The sequence below is a fragment of the Nilaparvata lugens genome, chromosome 3 (assembly GCF_014356525.2).
Source record: "Nilaparvata lugens isolate BPH chromosome 3, ASM1435652v1, whole genome shotgun sequence".
Taxonomy (NCBI): domain Eukaryota; kingdom Metazoa; phylum Arthropoda; class Insecta; order Hemiptera; family Delphacidae; genus Nilaparvata; species Nilaparvata lugens.
In genome coordinates this window covers 88,927,007-88,954,292 of record NC_052506.1, presented here as the reverse complement: position 1 = coordinate 88,954,292, position 27,286 = coordinate 88,927,007, and the positions used below count along the sequence as shown (strand labels likewise).

Here is a 27,286-nt window from a genome sequence, read left to right as displayed (position 1 = left end):
GAACTAAGCTGGATTTTTCTCAAAGAGGAACGTAAAATTGCATTCATCCATGATTTTAATATAAGCTAGCCACAAAGTTGGATACTACGAGAAAGTTTAGCAGGTCATCATCGAAACTTTACGGGCAAACTTGCAAACTAGTGGTCAGTAACTTGTAATATTAACAAGAATATGGTTCACAGTAGGTACCCAACTTTACTATATTCTATATACTATATGGTATAGTGAGTAATGTGTATTATAAATTTGTACAGTACTATGTATTATAGCACTATTCAATGTACGGTACTATAAAATTATAGCAGTACACACTATCGATAATGTTATGTGCATTGTAATGCCTGTATATTAGCAGAGTAGTTTAGTTAATCCAAAATTGACAGGATCGGACTTTATTTGGACTTTTGGACAGACATTAAGACAAAATATATATGACATTTATTACCCATTTTTAAGCGAGATTGAAATCCATGCGGATTGAAATTGACCGTTTGATAATTCAGTGCACAGTAAATATAGCGAAGTACTTTATAAACTGCAAGTAATTCAACAAAGAGTAAATGCTACTGAACTAGTTTCAGAAAGAGTGAATTATTTTGTATTCCATATCATGATGATAAATATCAATATTCTATTAATATGTAGAACAGATAATGTCTCTATCAACTACCAAAAATAAGTAAATCTGAATAAAGTAGATCATAGATAGAAGAAAAACACTTTAAAAACTTACATTACATATTATACAGGAGATATCTTGATGGCTAGGCCATCTTTTTCAATCAGCTAGACTCTATGATATTTAATATCGAAACATTTTTCTTGTTGAACAAGTTTATTTCTGGACTCCATCCAAGTTTAATGGTAAAGTATGTGATTATTATATTTATTTTTATTTATTTATTGTATAAAGTAGTATAATCATAATACAATTATGACATTGGAGGAAAAACTAGGCTAAGCCTGTACTATTTCTCTCCAAGAATTTTGATAAAATGTTAATGTTGTCCAAAAGATAAGGTTATGTAATCACACACTGCTTCGTTACTTGATTTTCGGTCCAGGAATGATGATTTAAAATTTTGAATTTTGAAGGTTGATTTTATACTCTAAATGAATCACAGAATGTATCACAATAAATTCAAAACTTTAGAAATATAGCACTTATTTAAAAAATTGTAATACAAAATCAAAAACATACTCACTATTTTGATTATATGATTCATCAATGGTTATACACTGTTACTAAAATTTTATCAAGATGAAATTATACCATCTATTGACCTAAAACACAATTTCATTTTTGAATCATCAATAAAAATCCAACTAACGATGTACATTGATAGACAGAAGATATTACTTCACTAAATTACAATAACAGTTTTCAGAGAAAAAAAAGAAGAGAATTGTTTTCAACCATAACATTCCACTAACCAGTAGAATACTGCAACTACGAGCCATGCGGATTATCGAAGACATGATAAAGATACAGAGACATGTATACTATTCTACTATATGAGAGTACTGTAAAATACTGTCCAATTGTCTTTTTTTCTTCAGGGCTACTTTTGAATATAAATACAAATATAAATCTGAGTACCCTTTTCAAATTATTTCGTCACGACATATTTCGTACTAATGCCATTTTCCATTAAAATTTTTCCATTGAAAATGGCATTAATAGCCGAAACATGTCGTGACAAAATAATTTAAAAAGGGTACTCAGATTTATATTTTTATTTATAAATACTGAAGTCCATTCCAAAACCTTCCAAACCATTTCAAACCTATTTTTCTTATTTTTGAGAAAAAACTATCACTTTTTTGATAATTCATTAATCTACAGTAACAAATAATTGAGTCAAAGCATAAATTATAATGTGTATGTTCTGTGTACAGTAAATTGTTCCAGTTCCAATCGTAGATTGTTCCATCACGTGACTAGTGCAAAATGTTCCCATGGAACGCCATTTCAAAATCGTTGGTTCAAGCTTTTGGCGCGCAATTATAAAGTTGATTTACACCAAAATGTGTCGTTTACTAGCTGCGTGAATGAAGAAAGGCTGTTTTACAAACTTACCGTCTAGAAAAGTGTGCATTTCTTTCATTCCATCACTCTCAAATTTTCTATAGAGAAAAATCCATTTAACTAATGGTTATCAAACATCATTTTGTTGCTTATGTATTCTATGGCTATGCTATGGTGAACAAACAAGCTATCAGCGCATGCTCAGAGAGGCAAGCAGACTAATGAGAGCTCGGATAGTTGGAACTGTAACAATTTACCACGCTTCGACTGTGGGGCAAGAACTTGGAACTGGAACTAGAACTGGTTTCTGGTACAGAATCTGTCAAAATTCTTCCCATGGGACGCGGAACTTTTTACCTGGTAAATTGTGAATCGGACAGTTTACCACATTCTATGTACCAAAAACGGGTTCAATGAAATTATTCCAATTTGCCAGAAATTTATGTTTTTGATTCAGCAAGTTTTGGAATGGACCTGAAACAGACAGCATGCACACCAGCAAACAATCAACACCAATGAATGAATAGAGTTTACTAGTAGACTACCATTTTGAGTGGATTGGTCTGGATGAGGACAGTCTCAGTGGGCGGGGTGTCGGAGACGAAGACGCCCTTTCTGAGGAGCACCTGCAGCACGCCGGTGTGGTTCATGTTGTGGTAGTTGGGGTCCGAGTAGATGTTGCCCAGCGCCAGGCAATACAGCTCGGCATTGGCCAGCAGGTGCACCAGCTGTGGCTTCAGATGCTCCTGGTCCTGCAAAACAGCCAGTCTTCCATTAGTACACGGTGATCCAACCAAGTGATGATAATTCTCAAAAATGAAAGAAAATCTCAATTATTACATCGTGCTCTGTACATTGAAAGAATGACTCTTGAAAATTCAATACATACAGAGTGTCCTACGAAATGCGAACTCTTCAGCCATTACACCTTTCGTGGGACAGCCTGTACCTTGTTGACCGAGCGAAATGAGGTCTAGGATCCAAGTCGACGGTTTTGCATTTCTCTTTATGAGAAATGGAAAAATGTATGTCTATTTGTTTTTATGTTCCGCATTTACGGCGAAACGCGGCAATAGATTTTCATGGAATTTGACATGTGTGTTCCTTTTTGAATTTCGCGTCGACGTATATAATAAGGTTTTTTGAAATTTTGTATTTCAAGGATAATAATAATACGAAAGGAAAAGGAATCTCCTTCGAACGCCAATATTACTGTAAAAATCAGACTTATTCATCATAAATCAGCTGTCGAGTGGATTACTAATTGCATGCAATGACGCATGCAATTAATATCTCAATGTAACTTGGTAGAAAATCAGCTGTAGTGTGGTTTATTAATCGCATGCAATTAATAACTGAAAGTAACATAGCAAAGTAACAAGGTTCTCTCGGCCTTTATCTGCTTTCAACTCGGGCTGACCTGTTATCAGTATGTCTTGAAGGAGATTAGCTTTTGAAGTTAGCATTTTTGATTCGCCAAACCCAACAGCATTAGCCGTTTTCACACCGATATCTCGCCGACACTACATACAGACAGGATTTACTCTGATGGACAGTATAAGAGGAGGCTGTGCTTTATAACTGCGCGAGGTCTACTGTTCACAGAACTACTAGTATATGCCTTCTTGAAATGAGTGATGTTAGAATTATTAATGGATTCTATTGGCAGAGAGATCCTTTCGGATGTTCTGACTTGCCTTATTACCCAAAGTCAACTCAAATCATTTTTTTAATGTAATGCATTGTTATTTTTACAATATTGAATGAAACAAGTTGCAATATATTGATAAACAGAAGATATTACTTCACGAAATTACAATAACAGTTTTCAGAGAAAACAAAAGAAAACTTTATTAAGTATACAATGTACTACACCATAGAGAAACAATAGAGAAACCTATGCTATAGATTCTCTATGGTACTACCCAGTAAAAATTATGTTAGAACATAAGTGTGTGATCACATTGCATGCGTATAATGTGCAAGTGCACGCTTGGTTATACATAACCAAGCTTGCAGATGAGAAACTAAATCTGGGAAGAGCAATAGGAACACAAACACTGAATGCTTAGGCTCAACTCACACTAACGCGACTCAGGTCGAGAAGAGACTCGACTAGTCTAGACTAGAATCGACTAGAATCTAGTCGACTAAAATCGACTGGTCTGAGTGTCACCATTTGGAAACACATGTTCTCGACTACAGTCGAGTCTCTCGACCTGAGTCGCGTAAGTGTGAGTTGAGCCTTACACTTACTGGTGCGTTCAGTGTGAGCAGCTACGGGGGCGCGACAGTCGAGACCGACGACATTTGTGGCCTGCGACAGTAGAGGACTGTTTTAGAGTCCTCTACGGTCGTAGGCCTCGACTGTCGGGAGTGTACGAAAATTGAAGAATCCTCTACTGTCGCCTAACGCAGGCGACATTTGAGGCCTCTTTTTCATGAGTCCTCTACCGTCGCTGGCCTCGAATGTCGCTGGTCTCGACTGTCGGGCCTGTACAAAAATTAGAGACTCGCTTGCAGCAGACGACAGTTGAGGACACATCCTACTGCGATTCCAGACAAAATACATTTTGTAATGATTATAACTTCTGATTTGTTGAAAACCAAATAATGGAAACTTCCTTCATAAAAAAGCATATGAACTTTGAAGGTAGTAGATAGGGCTTATCCTTGAAAATTTCGTTTGTTGTGATGAAGCAACTAAGGTTTATTTACAGTTGTAAAGTTGCAATACTTATTCATAATATGGAAGGAATAATGGGATATAATATATTATTCAATTTCTGGTAAATCCATACAAATTAAATGATAATTCTTTTGGTGCTGTCTACCATTCTGGAGAGCCTAGCGCAGGCGACAGTTGAGGCCTCTTTGTCAGGAGTCCTCTACGGTCGCAGGTCTCGACTGTCGGGAGTGTACAAAAATTAGAGTGGACTCAACTGTCGCCTAACGCAGGCGACATTTGAGGCCTCTTTTTCAGGAGTTCTCTACCGTCGCAGGTCTCGACTGTCGGGAGTGTACAAAAATTAGAGTGGCCTCAACTGTCGCCTAACGCAGGCGACATTTGAGGCCTTTTTTCAGGAGTCCTCTATCGTCGCTGGCCTCGAATGTCGCCGGTCTCTACCGTCGCTGGTCTCGACTGTCGCAGGACTCTTCTGTCGTTTGCCTCGTTTGACATCGACCCAGCAGCTACATGCAAGTCACAACATGTTTCAGTGTCACTTTTTAAATTTTGTTTTCTGGCTCATTCGACATGCACTTGCAAATATACGCATTCGATGTGATCACACACTTACACATGAACATAGTCACATGTATTACACATAATATTACTCATAAATTACACAGAAGTCAATTCCTTTGTAGATACATTCAAGTTTATAGACTTCAATCTTTATCACCAGAAATGTTCACTTTTACTTCCACATCCCCGATTCGGGAACATTTGTCAAAATTTGGAAGAGCTCAACAGTTTAGGACTGTGCCCGTTGTTCTCTCTAGATCATTACGGTTTGTACTTGGACCAATAAATAAAATTAATGAAAGATTTTATTACAACAAAACAATAAACGCTACTTATTGAGGATGTAAATTACTTCAATCAATAATATGATGAGATAACTTATATCTCTGCAAGTAGTAAAAAACTAATCTTCTCGTGACTAATGCTAATTTACTCATATTTGCTTCAACAACAAACATTCATTATTTCGAAAATGTTTGTACATCATGATTATTGTGTACTGCAACACTTTCCTTCTAATTGATAGACAAGCGAATAACATTATGCTTGACATTTAGAAATAAATAATCATTATAAATAGATGAATATTCCATTACTTCAGATGATAGAATAGTTGACTTCAAAAAATCAACAAAAAATCCCCAAAAATAGGCTCCTCTCTCAGGAAATTAAAGGAGAATGAAGAATATTGCTCACATTACAACATTACAGCTCCTCAAAGAACCTTGATTCTGTATATTTATGAAATCATTTGATAATTTGTTAAGGTTAATTTATTTGCACAAATTACACTAATTTATTATCTAATTTTAATCAAATTAATGAAGATAAAACATACTTTTTGGAACATGCAAATCAAAATTGTTGAAACTGTTTTAAGCTGTACTTGCTATTTCTTTCTCAATCATTCATTTTTCAAAATGAGAATATTTAAAGGGATGAATAAAATTATAAAAACGTTCTATTATACTGATGAAACATGGTAATTTCAAATAAATGAAATAATTAAAATTGTTGAAACTGTTTCAAGCTGTACTTGTTATTCCTTTCTCAATCATTCATTTTTTCAAAATGAGAATATTTAAAGGGATGAATAAAATTATAAAAACGTTCTATTATACTGATGAAACATGGTAATTTCAAATAAATGAAATAATTAAAATTGTTGAAACTGTTTCAAGCTGTACTTGTTATTCCTTTCTCAATCATTCATTTTTCAAAATGAGAATATTTAAAGGGATGAATAAAATTATAAAAACGTTCTATTATACTGATGAAACATGGTAATTTTTCAAACTTCAATATTTCTTCAATACAATTGACAAATATAAACGTATTTCTACTTACTTCATGATCCCTATAGAATGGCTCTCTGAGTTGCTCTGGCACTGAATTGTTGAAGGCTTTTGACATCAGCCATTTGACGGTTGCCCTGTGCTTGGCCTGAAACAAAAAATGGAAAAATAATAATTGATATTCTTCACAAATAGAATATTATTCTTATTTACTCCAATCTACTAATATTATTGAGGAATACAAATTTTGGACAACAATTCAGTAAATAAATGAAAATAAAAATTGGCTGAGTATGTTAATATAATATGTCGTGTTCAGCCCAACCCTTGAAAAAGATAGCTTTCAAAACCAATAAACATCTTAATAGCTAATACTGTAGAAATAATATTAATTAAATCCATCAGTCAATATAATTCATTGTACCCACAATATGAAATCTGAAATAATTCAAAGCTCAATGAAGTGAAAAGGATGAGATCCGTGTATAAATAATGTGTGAAATAATTTTAAAACAATCAACAAAATATTCTATATGAGAGATATCAATCAGTCGTTATGATTAATGTATTATTAAGTGTAGGCTACTTTGCTTTACTGAGAGAAATTAGCCTGTTCTGGGATTCGGTTATTGGATTTTTAGAAATTTAGAATTTAGTTCAATTAAAAAGTTGTAAACTGGCATTTCAACGATTGAAAACTCGAGTTCAACCTTTATTTCAACTTTGAACTTCTCTTTTCCTACTACGCTGCTGCAACATTTGAGGCAAAACTCTAGAAGGATTTTGACATGTTTGATATATGATGCCTGTTTCAGACGCATGCCTCTAATCAACATGTATCAGACAACGACAAGCAACCTAGTGTTGAAATAGTGTAGACATAGCAAAACTCTATCTTCAAATGTCAAGGTACCATTTTTTAATCGAGAATCACATTAGCAAATGACAATTCAAAATTAAATTGTAGTAAACGGACAATTGATCAACTCTAAATAAAGGCAACAATAATACTGTGTATTCGATATACAGTATAAAACTACCATAGTGAAGTCCACGTTGTCATGGCAGTTTGATTAGCAATGGTATTCCTATCCTTCTCTATCATTCAAAAAAGCGGATAGCGCTATATCTTTCTCGCTTTGTTCTGTTGCCAGATCGTATTTTAACAATGTAGAATTGATAACTAACTAACCAAATATTTCATCCTAATTATGAAATTATTGAAAAATATAATTTCTTGCTTAATAAAAAAAAGTGCGTTTTTAGCGTTTTCTCAGCTTTATCGAGAACAAATAAACAGAAAATGTTCTTTTCTTTTTTTTTTTTTTTTGCTTAATAAAATATAATTGATTATTTTAAACGATAATGCCTTCTACCGTCTGTAGAAGGCATTGACAATACAGAAGATCGGCTACGTTTTTCTCCTATCTTTCTCCACTGCCATTACAACGTGGGCCTCACTATAGACAGAGAGGTTCATTGAAGAAGGATGGATACTCTATGAATGACTCAATGTCAAGTAACGATGTAGACGCTTATTTAAGGAGGATGAGTATCATCAAATTAAGGCAAGAGGCAAATGACCGGTGACATGGTCAGAGTTGAAAGGTTAAAGTTGATCCATGTTTTAAACCAGCACAGCTCACACAATCGTCATCCTATAGGGTAGCAATATTTATTATTTTATCGATTACGTGATTGTCAATCATCAATCCCAATTCCAAATCAATCATCACAAGATATTTATTGCAATTCAACTATTTTTCACACATATCTCGACAGGTGATCTCTTGAATAATATTCAATTCAAGCACACGACTACAATTTGAGAAACTATGAATTCCAACTAGAATCTAGGGAAAATATCGCCGCTGATCCAAGACAATAAGCAATAACAGCCAACGTGAATGAACGCCATGATGTGAGATGTATTCACGATTCTGGTTATAAATTAGCACTCTCGGAAAAATAAATTATTGCTAATTCAATTGCTTTGTGTGGGCAATAACCTGAATTATTATGAGCCTGGATTATGAAAACCAAACAGTGGAGTGCTTAATACTAGAGAGAGGGAGAGAGAGAAGTGGGAAGAACAACCACGCTTGGTTTTTTATGAGAATCACGCTAGGAAACCGATTGATTTACTAGTGATGTGTGTTTTATAGCTGGTAGAACATCTATTAAATCAATGCATGAAATGATAGAATGATTGATTTGCAGTGAATTGAATGAATAATTCATCATTTCTCATGGAATGGCTGCAGTTTTTATAAATATTGTTAAATTTAAAAAAATGTATAATTATATTAATGAAGTGGAAATACAGTTTTAAGCTTAACACAACTATCACAGAACATCTCTACTTAATCACTCACACCATAGAGGAATGTGTTTAGCAAACACCAACATTTGTCACATATTTTATTGCTTCCCTAACACTAACCTACAGTAAATGAGAAAGGATTCTCTGTTGAACTCATGATGTGAGAATGTGGACCCAATTTCTATTATTATTCAGATCGGCAGGAGTCGTAGAACAGGAGCAGGAGTTACCCCATGCACAGACAAGCTCTGATTGAAGTAACCACTACATATTTATACGTTTCTATGCATATACATACTCATATGATACATACATATAAATCTGAACGTTACCAGCACCATGTTTTCAACCCACAAGGTCGTTATTTTTTGTTCATCCCATTCCCAACTGTAATAGGAAAGGGAAGGCAAATCAAACACACACACGCTGTGTTCATACGTCAATCGACACGATTTCATTAGGTCTCTCATGCTCTTCAAACTCGATCCATCCCAAATTGCTTGTTGAGTTATTGGATGAAACCAGATGGATACTTCGAATGGAGTGATATGATTGTGAGGTGGAAAGTATTTATGAGGCTGAAGGCATTGATAGAAAACTAGACAGTGTCAAAGGAAAAATACTGAACGTTTTTGTACTTATATTACACAGTCAAAATATTACACTTCAAAGCTCAAAAAGAAGCAAATTTTTAATTTAATGTGGAGATAAATTTCTTAGATTATTAAAATAATCTAAAACAATAATTATTATGATAATTATTGTAATAGTATTTTTATTGAGATAGAAAAAATTCACATTCACATCTAAAGGTGCGTACAGATATACGCGCCGCAAACATGAGCAATTCACTTCTAATCAGCTGACTATAACTGTATTTTTACAGAAACGTTAAGATACAGATATAAAAAGCTTGGCATCAGCTGATTAAAAGTGAATTGCTCATGTTCGCGGCGCGTAAATCTGTACGCACCTTAACATTCACAAGTCTACTTGGAAAGTCAATCAAAATCTACTTGGCAAATCCAACAAAATGCTTTAAAAACTTCAAGATAAATTGGTGAAAAGAAACTCTCAGCTCCGTCTTCCAGCGGAACCTATAAATCGAATTTGATTTTTTCTAGTTTTTGGAACAAATAAATAACCATTTTATTGTATTCTTATCATTGAATACAGTCCTCAGGGCAATAACATTATGTATTTAGTAGTAGGCTGCATTAGTAATCAACGGCCCCCCATGCCTTCAAAACCAAGGAGCTGTCTAATTGGTCAATGGGTTGATAGCTGTCATTTTACATTCACATCTCACCTCCAATAGGAAGCAAGCTTGAGAATGTCACATGCAAGTCATTGTCCAATGAGACTACTCGTTAAATTTGAGTTAGTTCTGCCTTTGTTCGCTAGAATTTTCATTTCTATAAAAGTGAAAATATCTGTGTATTATTTGAAAAAAATACTATAATTATGAACTTGGAACGTGATATGATGTTCAAGCGATTAACATAAAAGGGCTGCTGCTATGATTTTGAAAATATGTATTAGCTCTAACCAGGGTCGGGGCGGAAAAAGTAGTTAAATGGAAGTGGAATACTATTCAGAGAATAGAAAAACATTTTTCTGGTTAATTAATATAAGATAAAATTGGAAAATTGCTCTAGAAAAGTCTTTTTAACATTAAAGTAGAATGTTTACAATAGTTAAATCAATTTTTTCAGAACCATAAGGAATTCTGTGGACATTTGTTTCATTTATATGTCTATATGCTTCAGTTCACTATTGTTTCGTTTATAATATTATGTCAAAAGAAAATTCAAGCTCAAACTATAATCATTAATTCTTGAAGGTAATGACTTCAAGTAATGCTTTCAAAAGAAGTGGTTGGCTTACTTCTAATAGTAATAGCAGAGAAAACTTCTATAATTTATATTCTTCTATAATTTATATACTTCTATATTTGTATTCTGTGGTAATAGCATGATAATAATTATTTATAGCTATCAAATACAACCATGTTGCAATAAATCTAGTCTAAAAGGAAAGGTATGTATGCACCTAGAATAAATATAATCGAAGTAAGTACGCTAAGCCATGACGCAGTGCGTCATTCATATTTTCATAGGATGAGGAGAGTCGACACTAAAATGTAATTTACGTGTGCCAGGAGATATCTGAAAGCTCTTAACTATTCACTAACCTAAGATATCAGGTGAGGTGAATAGCTGATTAACTACAAAATCAGCTACAGTATTATTCACAGCATCATGAGATAGATGATAGGTAGATAGAATGAAATGACTTATTCATTCATGACAGAGGATAGAATGAAATAACTGATTCATTCGTGACAGAGCTGCCCTAATTAACATCAAAGGAACACTCTATATTTCTCAGAAACTGTTTTGTGAACAGAATTCTTCAATATTATTTTTAATCATCTCCAAATAATATTTACAAGCTTCGCCCTCGAAAAACACTTATTTTCAATTAATTTTCCCTCTGTGAATCCCGATATTTTTAAAACTGATAACATCCAAGTTCCTATAAATATCATGAACTCACGCAGCAATCAAGGATTTTAATAAGTTATTGATCGACAATCAAAAGTAGAAGGAACTTGTTACTCATTATCAACTTTGCATTGCTTCTACTTTTGTTTAGATGGATAGATAGGTTGCCTTTGTTTGTATTGCTAAGACTAGGATTGAATTAACTATTGAATTGATCGAGTTGAAGAACTAACTTTATTTGCAGTGTCAAAATTCAATAATAGCTTACATGTTAGATGAATAAGAGTGAAATTCGTAATCAAAATATGAAGATCAATCCATATTTATAATTATTTGTTTAAATTCGGAATATTGATTTACAGATGAGTGAATTATAGATATACAACTTGTTAAAAGTAATTAATTCGGGCGAACGTCGATTCTGGGAATAAGCTAAAGCTAACATATAACAAAAACCGTGGTTCATCATTCTAATCTAAAACAAGACAAGAGATTTCTGAATGAATGGGAACAAAACGAAAGTTTAAAACTTTCTGAACATCTGAACTTATTTCTGAACCAAACTTTTTCAGGGTTCACATCCAACGTCATGAATGCAGGCCTATAAATAGTAAAGTAGCAACATTGAAAACTATGAAAGAAGAAAACAAAGTAGAGTATTTCCGGTTTTTATCAAACAGAAAACTTCTATCCTGCTATCCTACTACCAGAGACAAATAATCTAGGAAAAACCTTATAATCTATAAAACCCAAACAATCTATCAGAGATAAAAATATCTTTACTCTGTAAAGATACTCCAGTACTCTTGTACTAGGTTACAAGTGAAGAAATGCCATCCACAAACAGTTCAAGATAATGCAAAAACACACCAACAACCTTGATACACCATATGGTTTGTCAAGTATAAAAATATAACAGTTTCTTTTACAAAAAAGGAATCGAAAGATACACCATTAGAGCATCTTCTTCATTCACTAAGTTTGCAATAGACGTTATCTGTGAAATGATTTATTTTCGGTTATGAGATCAGTATGAATGAGCAAATCTGGCATAAAACTGATAAAATCGTGACAGATGGACAGTAAATGTTTTTACAGCTATCTAAACCATCCATCCGACTGGTAAGTAATGTCGCAATGAGCAATCCTTGAACGATGCTGTAGTACGTGTGTGGATGTCAAGACCGTTCGTAATCGTTCACTGACTTCAAAGTGAGACAAGGTGAGAACAATAATTATTAAATTAAAAGGTGATTCTAACCCACTAAGAATTTAAAATATTCATTCCTGAGATCCCTGAATATATCAGCATTCCTATATACTATATAATTCATACAAGGCCCCGTTTCTCATTCAATCAATTAACTCTGGCGACCACATTCAATGTCCGTAAAATTATAACATTTAACCGTAGGAAATGGATATCATAAAACGGTAGCAATGCAACGGAAAGCAATAAACGAATCTGAAAGCAGAGCAATGAAAACGTCAGTTTACGGCGGTTAAATTCTATGATATCTCGAAACATCTATACATGCTGCACTGCTCTCCCTATTAACTGATGAGTGTTGGCAACACTAACATCCACTATTTTATTAAAATTGACCTACAAAAAGATTCGCTAATCTAATAGTTCTATTTTCAAACGTAATGCCTGATGGTTATGCAAGAGAGGTTATAAACAAACGATGTTCTGCATATGTTAAGAATATGTATAGATCTCATTCTAGCTGCTCTTACTTATTACTGTATTTAATAACTATTATTAAACGAAAATCCCAATTAATTGCTCTAAATCACCCCGAAGACTTCTGCTATTGCAAATATTGACAACAGCGTGAACAGCTAGATGGGAATTCGATGAGCCCTGCTATGCAAAAATTATTTGTCAGCCCGGGATTTAATACTCTGTTGCTCTTTACAAAGCTCAAATTTCAATTATTTTCACCATTTCACCAAACAAAAACTTAAATTTCAAGTATAACTGAATAATAAATTTGTATATGGTATTTAGTGATAATATGGAAATGAAATATCTGAAGAAGTAAATCTATATTAAAAATATAGATATCTAGAATATACGAGAAATATAATACCTCGTACTCGATTAATATCTAGTATAAAATCACATCAATCTATGTAACTTTCATGAGGTGGGTGCAACACATACTGCACTGAGTACAAACCCACAGGCATTTCTAGACAAGGTCATGGTGCAAAGATGCGCAAGCAAATCTCGTTCAGAGGATTACGATCTGGAGGGGGAGGGGGAACGACCATTTCACGAGCGAAAGGCTGCTCATCGATTTGACACGAATCTAGTTAGACTGTATAAATTTGGGGTGAAGAGTCTCCACTCCGTGAGGGGATGCCCGCCCGCCCGGCCGGTCAAGGTAGACACGACTGGCACAGGGAATTCCGAGCAAAAATGTGTGTGAGAAGGTTGCAAATAGAGAGAAATAAGAAGGGACGAGGATGAGGGAGAGAGTATGGAGGGAACAGTATGAAGAGCGAGGAAAACGCTGAGAAGAGGAAATCACGTATGAGAGGAAAATGGTGAGAAAAGAGGTATGAGAGGAAAAACTAGGAGAAGAAGTTATGGGGGAGAAATGTAGGTGAGAGGTATGGAGACTGGAGAGGGAATGATTGGATAACAGTTTGGAGGAATAAAACCGAGATGAGAACTGAGAAAGATACCTGGAGAGTGAGTCACAGTACGAATGAAATACAAGCTAAATTTATTTATTTATTTATTTGTGGATACAATCACAAATCATATAAATATGATTGGGAAGGAACAACAGGCTTGGCCCAAAACCATTTCAAAATTTTTATAATGAAAATTAAGATAAAGAAAGTAAGAGAGAGTGATGATGATGATGATGATGATGATGAAGAGTGAAAAAAGAAAAAAGGTACGGAGGGAAAAGAAGGATATGAAAAAGCCTTGCCAGTACGGATGAGAAAGAAGCTATAACTGAGGGAGAAGGATGAGAACTGATAAAAGTGAAAATGAACGAGTAACTTTTCGATTTTCTTATCTTATCTAAATTTGGGAGAGAAATAGCACAAGGTATACCCTTTCTTCTCTCCTGATCATTTCAATAATGGCTTTTTGTAAAAATAAATGAAAAAAGTGAAAAAAGAAAGATTCAGAAGGATGGGGAGTGATCTATGGTTTGATTAGGGAAGGTGGAGGATTGGAAGAACTATGGCGGGGGGAGGTATGAAGGGAGTAATACTGAGTATGAATGAAAAGAAGAATACTATCAAGGATGAGAAAAGCTATAAGTACGAAATAAGAAAAGAAAGAACAGAGGAAGGAGAATGAGGAAATAGTGGAGTAAACGATGCGAGTGATAGGCACAGATATGACAAGATGATTGATTTGTGAATGATCGAGGTGAACGGAAGAAGAAACAATTGAAGGAAATTGAAGAGGATACAAGATTTTCGAATTTAAAAAAAATGATGAGAGAACATATTATTGAAATTAGAAGGAAGGAGACTTTGAAATGAGATAAAATGAAAACGTTCGAATTGAAACTGAGACAGAAGAAGAAGATGCAAGCACAGAAGGATGTATCATAGATGTAATGATTGGGGAATAAATGATTGAATTGAATTGAATTGAATGACTACCTTTATTTTCCTAGAGAGCGAAGTTGGGGCGCAGTCGGCCCTCTCTTACACGTAACTCTCTATTACAAGATAACAATACAAAAAAATACAAATAATATGATTTGAAAAAAATATTCCAAACAATATAAAAAACAAACCATATCTGTTTATTTAAAATAATAACAAATTTTAAATAATTAAAAAGAGAAGAAAATAAATTAACTTGGAAAAAATGTATATAACAATACTGAATAACAGTAGTGATACTTCATCACTGTAGTGAACAAAAAGAGAACCTAATGTATACAAAATACAAAAAACGACAGATTCTCGAACGAATCTGTACACTTTCTCTAGTAATCAATCTAGTGTTTGCTATACATTCCATTCCAACGCATTATTATAAATCTGATGATGTGAAGGAATAGAAATGAGGATGAAATTGAATGAGGAAATTAGAGAGAATTAGAATTTAACATTGATTACAATTTAAAATTGAGTTAGACGAAAAGGGATTTCGGCAAATATAGAAAAAGAAGAAATTGCATAGAAAAAACGAGAATCGAGAAAGGAAGAAGTAGAGAGAAAGAGTACAAGGAATCACAAAGGGTTAGTAAGAGAGAGACCCAAAATTTAAGTTAGCAAGAAGATTGAAAAGTGAATGGGGGGAGGGATTGAAAGATGTTGAAACGTAGCACGTTGCAGAAAAGAGGAGTAGACAATGATGGAGAAAGACTGTAGTTGTAGGTGGAGGTAACTATGAAAAGAAATAGTTGCAGTTTAAGGAGATGTAAAAGGATAGAAGAAACATAAAGAGGGAATGAAGGAGGAGGATTAGAGGAAGAAGAAGAAGAAGAAGGAGAGGAGAGAGGAGAGATAGCCGTGACCCAGTTCCGAAGGGGGTGGTAGCAGATGACAATACAGTCCCAGACTAGCGCCCTTGCCAAAACCTTACCCCTTGTCCCTCACCAACCTTTCACACAACGACAAACTGTGAAAAGCGCGATATGTTACTAGCATGCCCCCCCCCAACCCTAAAATAGGAAAAACAAGGCATTATACGATGAGTGACGAAATTTCAGCCCGGCTAATACATTCTACATATCGTGTGTTCCGCCGTTGAGCTGTATGCAACAGGATAGTTCATTATTAACGTGTTTTGATATTGCCTCGCCTGCCTGCTCCATAGTGCAGTGCAGCACTACACTGCTGCCTGAAAACGCAATTATTCTCCACTTTATGAACTATGCAAAATGCAATTACAGTTTGCATGACTAATTCATCAGTGGGTGCACACAATAAAAATATTAGACTTGTTTGTTCATGATACTGTATTTAGGATGTCTCCATTCACACGAAATAACACAGAGATTCTGATACTGCATTCTACCAAAGTATACTTCTTATTTAGCTTAGGATGACGCCCATGTGAGACCTAGGCATGTAATTATTACGTGAATCGAAATATTTTTATTTACTTGAAATATATATAATTGAAAATTTTAAATTCATTTTATCGGATAAGGCAATGATGCAACAAGAGCAACATTTAGGTAAAAAACACAATTCCGGGAATTGAAGTTTTATTTTATACATTTCAATGTTTGTTGAATTTTAACATTAAGACCAATCATACTCATTTTTTGAGAATAATATTATAACAATTGTAGTATTGTTGATGATACTTGTCTACTTTGTAGATAAACTATTTGAAGATAAATCTTCAACATAAAATACAAAAATTTAAATATTTGAGTTTTAGTATGAATAATATTGAAGAAATTGAATGGAAACGACTTGATATTGTCAAAACCACTAATTTAGAATTCACAATTTGAGATAGTTGGTTTCGGTTGTTACACTATCATCAATCTCTACTAATCTGTAATATTGAGCAGCAGAAGAATAAAGTTTGCGTGAAGCCAGATTGGCCGTTAGCTTTTGACCAATGAATGTTGAGCTCCATTGTCATTGGTCAAGACAAGACCAAAGTATTCCAAATATGATCCGCTCTTGCCTCGACCAAAGAACCTTCAAAGCTCAACCATGATTGGTCATCAGCTAATGGCAATCTCAGGGCTAGTATAAATTCACACATACTATATACTGCTGCTCAATGTTAAAGTTTTCAGTTTACTATAGATTGATTCATAGTAGAACAACAGAATCTAGTATCAAACATTTCTGTAACTTTGTGTTTAGTTAATAGTATTCACAATATCAAGTAGTTTTCATTCAATATAGATACCTACCACAATATCACATGCACAACAACACAGAAACATTGAAGATATTGAGAAGGTATTGGAATAGTTTATTGGCAATCTGTATTTATGATAATAAAGTATTGTATTGTGTTGAAATGATATTTGTAGAAGTATTGAATTCCACATCTACATGATTGTAATGAGGAATTGTTGATAAAATATATTATAAATTAGGTTTTATGACTACTCCTTATTAAGAATAAAAGTCTACAGTAGCCTATGTAAAAGGTATTGTGTGGTGAAATGTATTCAACGCAAAGAAACATCGGTACTATCACCAAAAGGAATAACGATCAAAATCAATAACATCGACGTACGATAAATCGTATTCCCAAAATCTAAGTTCAAAATATGCTAATACAAAATTGCTCTTGGCTGTTATGAATATTAATTTTCCAGCAATATTACGACGATTCTTCATTATATTATTTTTCGATTAAAATCTACTAACGATCTAGGCTAATAACCGAATTTTCCATTGAAAGGCATTATAGTAATCGCAAATCGAATCTACTTGAGCATCATCGTGAATGGACACGACTACTTGCTGGCACTGGCAAGCACGGAATATCAATTATTCATCTGTTGAAAGCATTTGGGACTCTCAGGCGTAGTAGTGTGTGGAGTCGACTAGAAAAGAGCTACAATTCCCTTGGAATCACTACTGAACTGGAATGCAGTAATTCGTTACACCAGGACATATTCTCTTGGATTGGGTATTCCGTTGTTCAAAGAAGAATGCAATAATCTATTTCGCGTACAACTACAGTAATCTATTTTTTGTGTAGTAGCAGAGACAAACGAATATAATACTCTCTGTATTCTATCCTCTCTGGTAGTAGAGAATGTGATGTAGATATCTACATTAACGACTTGAAGCTACTCAACACCCATTTATGCTTAGGCTATAATGGTATAGAAACAAAAACTAGTCCCTTGTTGTTTTGTATATATATAAATAAGTGGTTGATATGCCATTTTATTGTATTTTTTCTTTAGGGCTACTTTTAAATAAAAGTATTAATCTGAGTAATTAATCACTTGAAAATGGCATTAGTAGCCGAAACATGTCGTGACAAAATAATTGAAAAGGGTACTCAAATTTATATTCTTATTTATAAATAAGTGGTTATGATGGTTTCACTCTATAATTTATTTGGTTTTCTGTTTTACGATTACGATTAATTAAAATTAAGAATCAATTTTTTAAATTCAGAGTGATATTAATAGTTTTATTACCTTGTATCTTTAGATCACCTTCTATACTTGATCTAATAATAATTAGTTTGATCCAATTGAGCAAGTTATTTGTAGACAGAAATTTATTTTTACTCACAGATTGATGCGATTTACCTGATAGTCCAGGCAACGAATGCTCAAATAAAGGTATAGCGGGAAAAGTGTGGAACACAATTTTCAACTCCACAGCTCTTTTATTTAAGGATAGTAAGAGGTTTAACATATCAAAAGTCCTCACCCCTACCCCCTGTGCTAAAGGGGTGGGGGTGGTTTGAAAGTATCATTTTTTCATTTTTCGCATATATCTCGGAGACTATGCATCTTATGAACATTTGTGCAAAATTGAAGCTTACAAAATTACCAACAAGTTTTGTCCTTTACATTTTTTTCCATATTCTCTCATAGTTTCTGAGATATCCGCTCTAGAAGGTGAGACATTTTTTGAAAAACAACTTCTGCCTCCAATTTTTTCATCTTTTTGACCTTATAATTTTTGAACGATTGTTGAAAAAATCCGTGCTGATCATGAGCTGATAGAGCATCAAATTATCTTCAATTTTATATATATTTTCACTATTTTACGCATTTCCCTACGACTGTTGCAACAGTTTTAGTGTTGAGAGTGAAAGTTTTGTTCAGCAACAATAGATCAGTTGACAATGAAATTTGGAGGGAATGTTTGGAACACAATTTTCGACTTTGCAGCTTTGTTGAGACTAGTTTGTGTTTTTTATTTCGAGATTTTTATTTCAATACTTATAAAATATGAAAATGTCACCCAATAGTGGACAAGATGACTCAAATGCTTACAATTTCTTCAAGTCAAAAAAATAGATGTGGGTTCATAGAGTAATTATTTAGTGAAAATAGAATTAAAGAAGAAAATGTGATGGCTGCCAAAATGAGAGACTATGATTGGCAGAGCTATGATGGATGATCTCTCATTGATTAGATGGGTGGATAGTTTATCAACAAATAGCATACCTACAACTTCAAATGGGGATGGATCAGACCCCAGCCAATATATTAACATATTTAATATATATTCATTCATTTTCTAATACCATTGAGAACCAAGAACACTGATAACAACTACTGAAACTCAAAAAATAGAAAATACAAGTACCCCAAGGAGACCGAAATTAATTCAAATACAAGCAACCCAAGAAGACCACAATTAATTCGAACCAATTGGAATACACTTACAATCAAACTACTGAATGAGCTAGATTAGCATAAACGTGGGTTCATTATTAACAAAACACCCAACTAACATTGAAAAATTGAAGCGTGACTGCATTAATGCTGCTATCTTCGGACCACGACTCTTTTACAGCTCTGGAACAACGCTTCTTTTTCTTTAGTAGGATGGCACTCCAACTCAAGTGCTGTTGTGGTAGACCACGAAGTCTGCGCTACAATACGGTACCCAAAAGTACAGTGTGTGTATATACTCTATGCAGTCTTGTATATTCCCTGGACTGGTCATGAGTTTCATGCTAGTGTACTCTTGGAAACAATTTAGGTAACATACCGGAAACTAATTTCCACAATTTGCATGTATCTTTTACAAGCAAGTGGCCTGTTTAATAGGGGTTTCTTGCACACTGCATGAAAATCGACTTGAGATTCGATAAAAGCACATTTTTCAACACTTCCTTACCGGATGTGCGTTAATCGAACATTGAACTCATGAACGGTCAATCCAATGACTGATCATTTTATTTTCGAAATAAAGTGGGCTGTAAATAACATCTACATCAATTATTAAAATATTCATTATAGCTGAGTGTATTCAATAAATATATAAAACCAGAACTTTATTTTCGATCGTACAAGAATGCAAAAAAATAGATTCATTTATACCATTAAAAAAACTAATATCCTTGAGCCTTGGTTATTGATGGCTATTGAGAGGTGAACGTTGTTATTAGATTAAGGAGTTCATCAATATTAATTTTTTTTTTCAAATTATGAACGTGCAAAATTTAAATTAATTTAAAAATTGAGAAATTTATCCTATACTATGAAACGAGCAATTTCTGTTTATATGCTTACATGTTTGCATGTTTGTATTTCAACGGATCTCGAAAACGGCTCTAACGACTCTCACGAAATTCAGAACATAGTAGGTTTATAATATAAAAATTCGATTGCACTAGGTTTCATCCCTGGGAAAACTCGCTGAAGGACATTAAAAGGATAATTATTATTTATCCTTGGAAAAACAGCTGATAATAATTATTTCGTCGTCTGTTGATGATGGAAGTGAGTGAGCGAGTTCATGTGTGTGGGACTGTGTCAAAATTATTGTAATCTTGTAATTATTGTGAAATTTTTGTTGTTTGAACTTTTGTAATCATTCAATCAGGTACTTAGTGCCGGTTGCAAAAAAGCCGGGTTATTTTCAATCCTGATTAATTCCAGTAGATCCATCTTTTTGAAATGGTCTTCTCTGATTTGGTTCACGTGAAATTAATCCGGATTAAAATTTAACCGGCTTTTGTGCAACCGGGCCTTTGTGAGGGAAATTTTCACATTCCTCTGGGAATTAATCTCAATTTACTGTGATTAGATAGAACATTTCTGTATGAACTATGAATGTTATTATAATTTCTTCATTCGTAATAAATGTTTAATGATTTTGTAGTCCAGAGCGAAGCTCGGTCCCCGATATTATTATATTAAGGCCCTTGTTATACGGACAGAAAAAACGCGACAGATAAAACGCCGACGCTGAACTAACAATTCAGTGCTGTTATACGAGCAGCAATAACGCCGCGTCGTCGACGCCAGGGAGCTGTTATACGAGCAGCAAACACGCCGCGGCAGGCTCCGAGGGAGCCAATAGGGAGAAGTGTACGCCCGGAGGAGTATGGTGGGGGGGAAGTACGGATCTGCCGCGTAAAAGCTGCCCGTATAACAGTACTCGCGTCATTTCTATCGCGTTTTTTCTGCCAATTTTACCGGTCCGGTCGCGTTGTCGACGCTGACGCCGGGTTTACAGGGTCCGACGCGACAGATAAAACGTTCGTATAACTTGCACACAGTGACGTCCATTGCTCGGTAGGCTAGGCGTCTACGTGGCGAAAAATCTGTCGCGTTTTTTCTGTCCGTATAACATGGGCCTAAGTCAAACCCAAGTGGTAAGAATCTGAAATATGTGAGCCTGAAAACTTTGAGATATATAAACCTTGTTGAGATTATACTCGATTTATAAATTGGGAGTTCCTTCACGCAGTCTCACAGGTTAATATTATTAATGAATCGAACATCAAATATATGTTCTAATTCTAACACTAGAAAGGGAAATGCATAAATCATCAAATTTATGACATAAACATCATGCATTCAAAAATAATACCACGATAAGTAAATCCCTTGTCTCCTGAATAACAAATTATCTTAGTCAATCAGGAAACGTTGGGGGTTGATAGATAGCAGCCAATATTCGAGTACACAAGCTCAAGTGTATGAATCGGATGCGCAAGTACTCAAGCTGATTGAAGGCGGAAATTTGTGTGGGGTGTTTGAACTCTCTTTAAAGGGGGAAGGGGGTTTTCACTGCCTTCTTGATCGCGTGAGAGTGCCATTGCCAGACTACAAGGTTTGGCCAACAGTTTGCATAGTAATGAATGACAGAAGCACCACCACCACCACCACCACCACAAGCAAAGCAAGCCGACTTAATAAGTCCAGCTGCTTCGTTGTTGCTCCGCAAACAAAGCCTTTGTATCGAAGCAAAGAACACTGACCTGATACACTCAATGGCAAAGAAATGGGTCAAATATATTCCTACCGCATAATAACCACGCAAACTATGGAAGGTAGCACTGCGATTTGCCTTGCAAATGTGCTACGAAATGCAAGTTTGGTACGTTTTTTAGTGCGCCGCGCGATAAGCTGGAATCAGATGTGAGTCAGTGTGGCTTTACGCTTGATTGACTGGAAGGCGTATCTATATGAATGACGGTTTCCTGGTTGTAAGGTTAGTCTGTCATCATCTAATACCGATCAAACAAAAATAAATTTAGATCCTCTAAAAATAAACCGTATAATAGAAATCTGTAGCCTTACAGATATATAGATAAAAAATCATCTCTATCGCAACATTTTGTACAGAGTGTTTCAGAGAAACGGGAAATTTTGAAAGTTAAATAATTTCAAGAAAAGCAAATCTTTAAATAATGTTTTTCATATTTAATAGTAAAAATAATGCAATTTTAGAATAAATTATACCGTAAAATTTATTTTTTGAACATGTTATCTTGCAGGTATGTTTCTTTTCTACGCAAACATTCCTGTAGTCTCTTCATCATATTGTCCATGGTTTGACGTAACATTACAACTGGAATTTGAAATCACTTCTCGAATCTTGGCTTTCAATTCTTCCGTTGTTGCAGAATTAAAAGCCAAGATTCGAGAAGCGATTTCAGAAATTCCAGTTGTAATGTAATGTCAAACCATGCATGGACAATGTGATGAAGAGACAACAGGATTGTTTGCGTAGAAAAGAAACATACCTGCAAGATATCATCTTCAAAAAATAAATGTTACGGTATTATTTATTCCAAAATGGCATTATTCTTACTATTGAATGGTAATATTAAAAACGTTATTTATAGATTTGTTTTGCTTGAAATTATTTAACTTTCAAAATTTCTCGTTTCTCTGAAACACCCTGTATTTGACAACCACCCTTTGGAGGTTACTAAATTTCCCCCTTCCAGAAAATTTCACAAAAGTTCCGTAAAACGGGAGACCCAAGCTAAGTTTAGAAATTGTTCCCAGGAAAAATGTATATTTTCCCTTAGTTATCCAGTAACCCGTTGTTTGGCTTTTAATACCCAAGATGTTACAGATCATTTGACTTTAAAACATTTTCAGTGACGTAATAGTTTGAAATGCATTCATACATTATAAATATGAAGTTTGATTCGACCATACAAACACTGGCTAAAAAAATATGCTATTCTGGAGTACTTAATAACTAAAAATATAAACTATTATAAACTATTCTGGAGTACTTGAATCCCTTAACCTTTTGTCTTGAACATTTCTTTTCACAAAGTTAAAATTATAAATGACTATGATACATTGTACATATCCGACGACACTTCATTGCAAAGTAAATAACGATAACAGTACTTATACTAAAGTTGTAAATTTTGATAGAGTTTCTTCAACAATTTGGTAAGTTACAATCCTCTCCCATTCAAATCCTTGATAAACAGTTATCTCTTGAAATTCATGCATAGCCACCTTTCTGGATAGTAATTAATTTCAAGTACAGTAAACACTGTATAAGGTCGAGGAATGTCAGCCAAGGAAGGCAAGGACATGTTTTCTCATGAAAGCACTCGCTTGCTTGCTGCTATCAGCTGTGACCATATTAGAGCAAGGAGTGCTCTGAGCTGCATGCTCATCTCACACCGGTGCTATCAAAAGGTGAGACCGATCATTCCAACATTTTGACGTGCGTGTCATATGCTCAGTGCTCACCCCTTATCATATCATTTCCAGCATTCTTTGAATGCTTTTTCAGTCAATACGTTGACGTCACCGCATCAACGTTTCGTGACAGCCACTACTACGTATTTGTCTCTGGAAAACGAGAAACCTCGATGGGACGAAATTTTCAAAATCCCCAGTAACCTCTTCAAATATTGATGCTGAAACACCTTTATATTGTGTTGAAGAAATTCGAATAGAAACCACGATAACGATAGTCGTCTGTGGCAAGGCCTATACATACAAAAACCTTGATTCATACAACGCACACCCTTTGCTCAAATCATAGAATGAACAATTTGTTCTATGCTCAGATACTAGACGGATGGAACCTCTATAAAATATAGTTCTCACGCGAACTACTTACTCCACTTACTCTACTTAGTTCTCACTCCATAGCATGTAGTTTTCAATTAATGTCTTAGATAAGATTCAGGATTTATCGTATGAAAAAATAACTTGTTCCGATAAATAGAATGACTACATAAATGCAGTACGAACTAAGAACTAAACTGTACGTATTTATAGTATTCACAGTTTAAAAGACTCAAGTTCAGTAAACGGTAGTTCATTATAAAGACGTTATTCTAGTAATTGAAGAGACTTGAAATGTTGTCAAAAATCCACTTTATTTGAATAAAAATTAATATTTTACAGGAGCATGCTCCTTCATTTTTATTCAAATAAAGTGGATTTTTGACAACATTTTAAGTCTCTTCAATTATGGAAAAGTTCCACAACATCAACATTCACGCTACAACGATATTCTAGAACAAGATAAATCTCATTAGAACTAATTGCACATTAAACCTTGATACGACTAATTCAAACAAATCTAAAACCTCTTCGAACCTCGACAAATATTTGTACCTCTTCACCACAGGTAACTCGAAGAGACAATTTTTCCTGATACATGAGATTTGTCTCATCTAGGTTCGTCTGTATCGTGTGAGTGGATTAAAAATTTGGACCAAGAAATAAAAGGTTCAACATCATATTATTCTTTACTACTTGTTAAAATTACATCCTATCCACGAAAAATCAAGCAGATAATAAAATAAAAACCAGTTTATTAATGAGAGAGAAAAAGAGAGTCATAATAAGGTTTGAGGTGGAAAAATTATCACGGAAATGTGGCAAATAAAAAACTGAACTATGTAGTTGAGGTGTGAGGAGGAGGGGCAATAATCAGCAAGAAAGAAGCAATTATAGCAGAGTAATAGGAGAGGGAAGGAAGAAATAAGAGAAGCGACTACAACTCATTAACAAGAGCCATAGCTTTGCAACGGCTGAGAGGAATACAACGTCATTAAAAGCGTCTACCGGGATGCTATACTAGTGCATTACAATGGTCAATGCCAGGAGACCCATGAACTAGAACTTGAATAGAAATGCAGTGGAGGAAAGTGAAAGAAATCTAACTCAGTTTAGAGTGTAGTGTGATCATTAGGTGCTTACAGACTGAAACTTGTAGAGGAAGTGGACAAGTGGACAGACTGAAAAGTGGTCAATAGGTGTGTAAGGGTGTAGATAAAAAATAGCACAAGAAGATATCCCATGGTATATGTCAATTATGAGCAAATTTCAATCTCAACTCAAGCAGATAGTCCTAGTAGTTCATTTTGGTGAAGCAATGTGACGCTGGTAGCCTCTCATTTTTGCCGTTCTTACACTCTTACCCGGCCAAAACAGTAATATAATAGACAGTAGACGACTGTAATCGGCTTGAGATGTCAAAAAATCGGCTTCGAATTTGGAACATGAACGACCTACACCATGGGATGGTTTCTTATGCTATCTTTTCTCTATAGACAGTAGTCAACTGTAATCGGTTTGAGTTGACAAAACATGGGCTTGAAATTTGAAACATAAACGACCTATATCATCTTCTTATGCTAAATTTTCTCTATGGTAAGGGTCATTATGCACCATCTTGATGTGTCCTTGCAAACATTTTTTTCCAAAATTAGCATACCGTACAATACTTTTAATTTTATTAATGAAAGTTGTATTGTGGAGATTAATAACGACGGAACAGCCGAAGGTATTTTCTCGATTTTCCAATAGATAATTGGTTGTGATCATTTCAAGTCGTTTTATTGAATAATAGTTGTCTATCCCAGGTGATTTTTGATGATAAATGAAAAATTGAAATAATCCAAATCAACAACATCTTCATTGTATAAATATTGTATCCTATACTATTAAACGAGCAGCTTCTGTTTATATATTTAGATGTTTGGATGTTTCGATGTTTATATATGTTTGTATCTCGAAAACGGCTCTTACGATTCCCACGAAATTCAGAACATAGTAGGTTTATAATATCAAGATTCGATTGCACTAGGTCTCAATCCCTGGGAAAACTCGCTGAAGGACATTAAAAGGATAATTATTATTCATCCTTGGAAAAACAGATGATAATAATTATTTCGTTGTCTGTTGGTGATGGAAGTGAGAGAGCGAGTTCATGTGTGTGGGACTGTGTCAAAATTATGACTCAGCTGTTGAACTTTTGTAATCATACAAATCAGGTGCTTAGTGCCGGTTACAAAAAAGACGGGTTATTTTCAATCCTGATTAATTCCAGTAGATCCATCTTTTTGAAATGGTCTTTTCTGATTTGGTTCACGTGAAGTTAATCAGGATTAAAATTTAACCGGCTTTTGTGCAACTGGGCCTTTGTGAGGGAAATTTTTGCATTCCTCTGGAATTAATCTCAATTCACTGTGATTAGATAGAACATTTCTGTATGAATGTTATGATAATTTCTTCTTTCTTAATAAATTGTTTATGCTTTTGTACTCCAGAGCGAAGCTCGGTCCCCGATATTGGAATGTTATAAGAGTATGATAAATTGATCAAAATACTGGAGAATTGATCAAAAAGTTGGAGAACTCAAAACGATTTTCACTTCAAACTTAGCCAGTTCACATAATAAAGCGCGAGGATATTCTGAGCTGGCATTCAGCTAGTGCTAGCTTTTATTTATTGTATCATAACGGTCAAAATGAAATACTGAGTGTTGTTGCATTTTCCCGTCCCATCCACTGAGAAAATCGAGGTTTTGTTGCCTTTCCACCACCCCCCCCCCCCCCAATCACATCATCTCCTTCACCCTGGAGCTTGCAAGTTTCTCCAATTTATACTGAACATTGTAAATTCCATGGCGCCAAGCACTACAAACCCCACAAAATCTCTCATACAGAAATTTTAGATATAGTGAAAAGTTGTGTTTCCTGAAAAC

General features: G+C 34.5%; 1 protein-coding gene across 1 annotated transcript in view; it reads right to left on the bottom strand.

Annotated features, from left to right (window-relative positions):
* Positions 1-27,286, bottom strand: part of LOC111059557 (patronin) — a 130,996-nt gene that overhangs the window by 58,670 nt on the left and 45,040 nt on the right. The window contains exons 2-3 of the mRNA XM_039422947.1: positions 6,624-6,719; positions 2,575-2,781 (exon numbers count right to left, since the gene is read on the bottom strand). Coding sequence (XP_039278881.1) covers positions 2,575-2,781; positions 6,624-6,719 — 303 coding nt within the window. The remainder of the gene's footprint in view (positions 1-2,574; positions 2,782-6,623; positions 6,720-27,286) is intronic.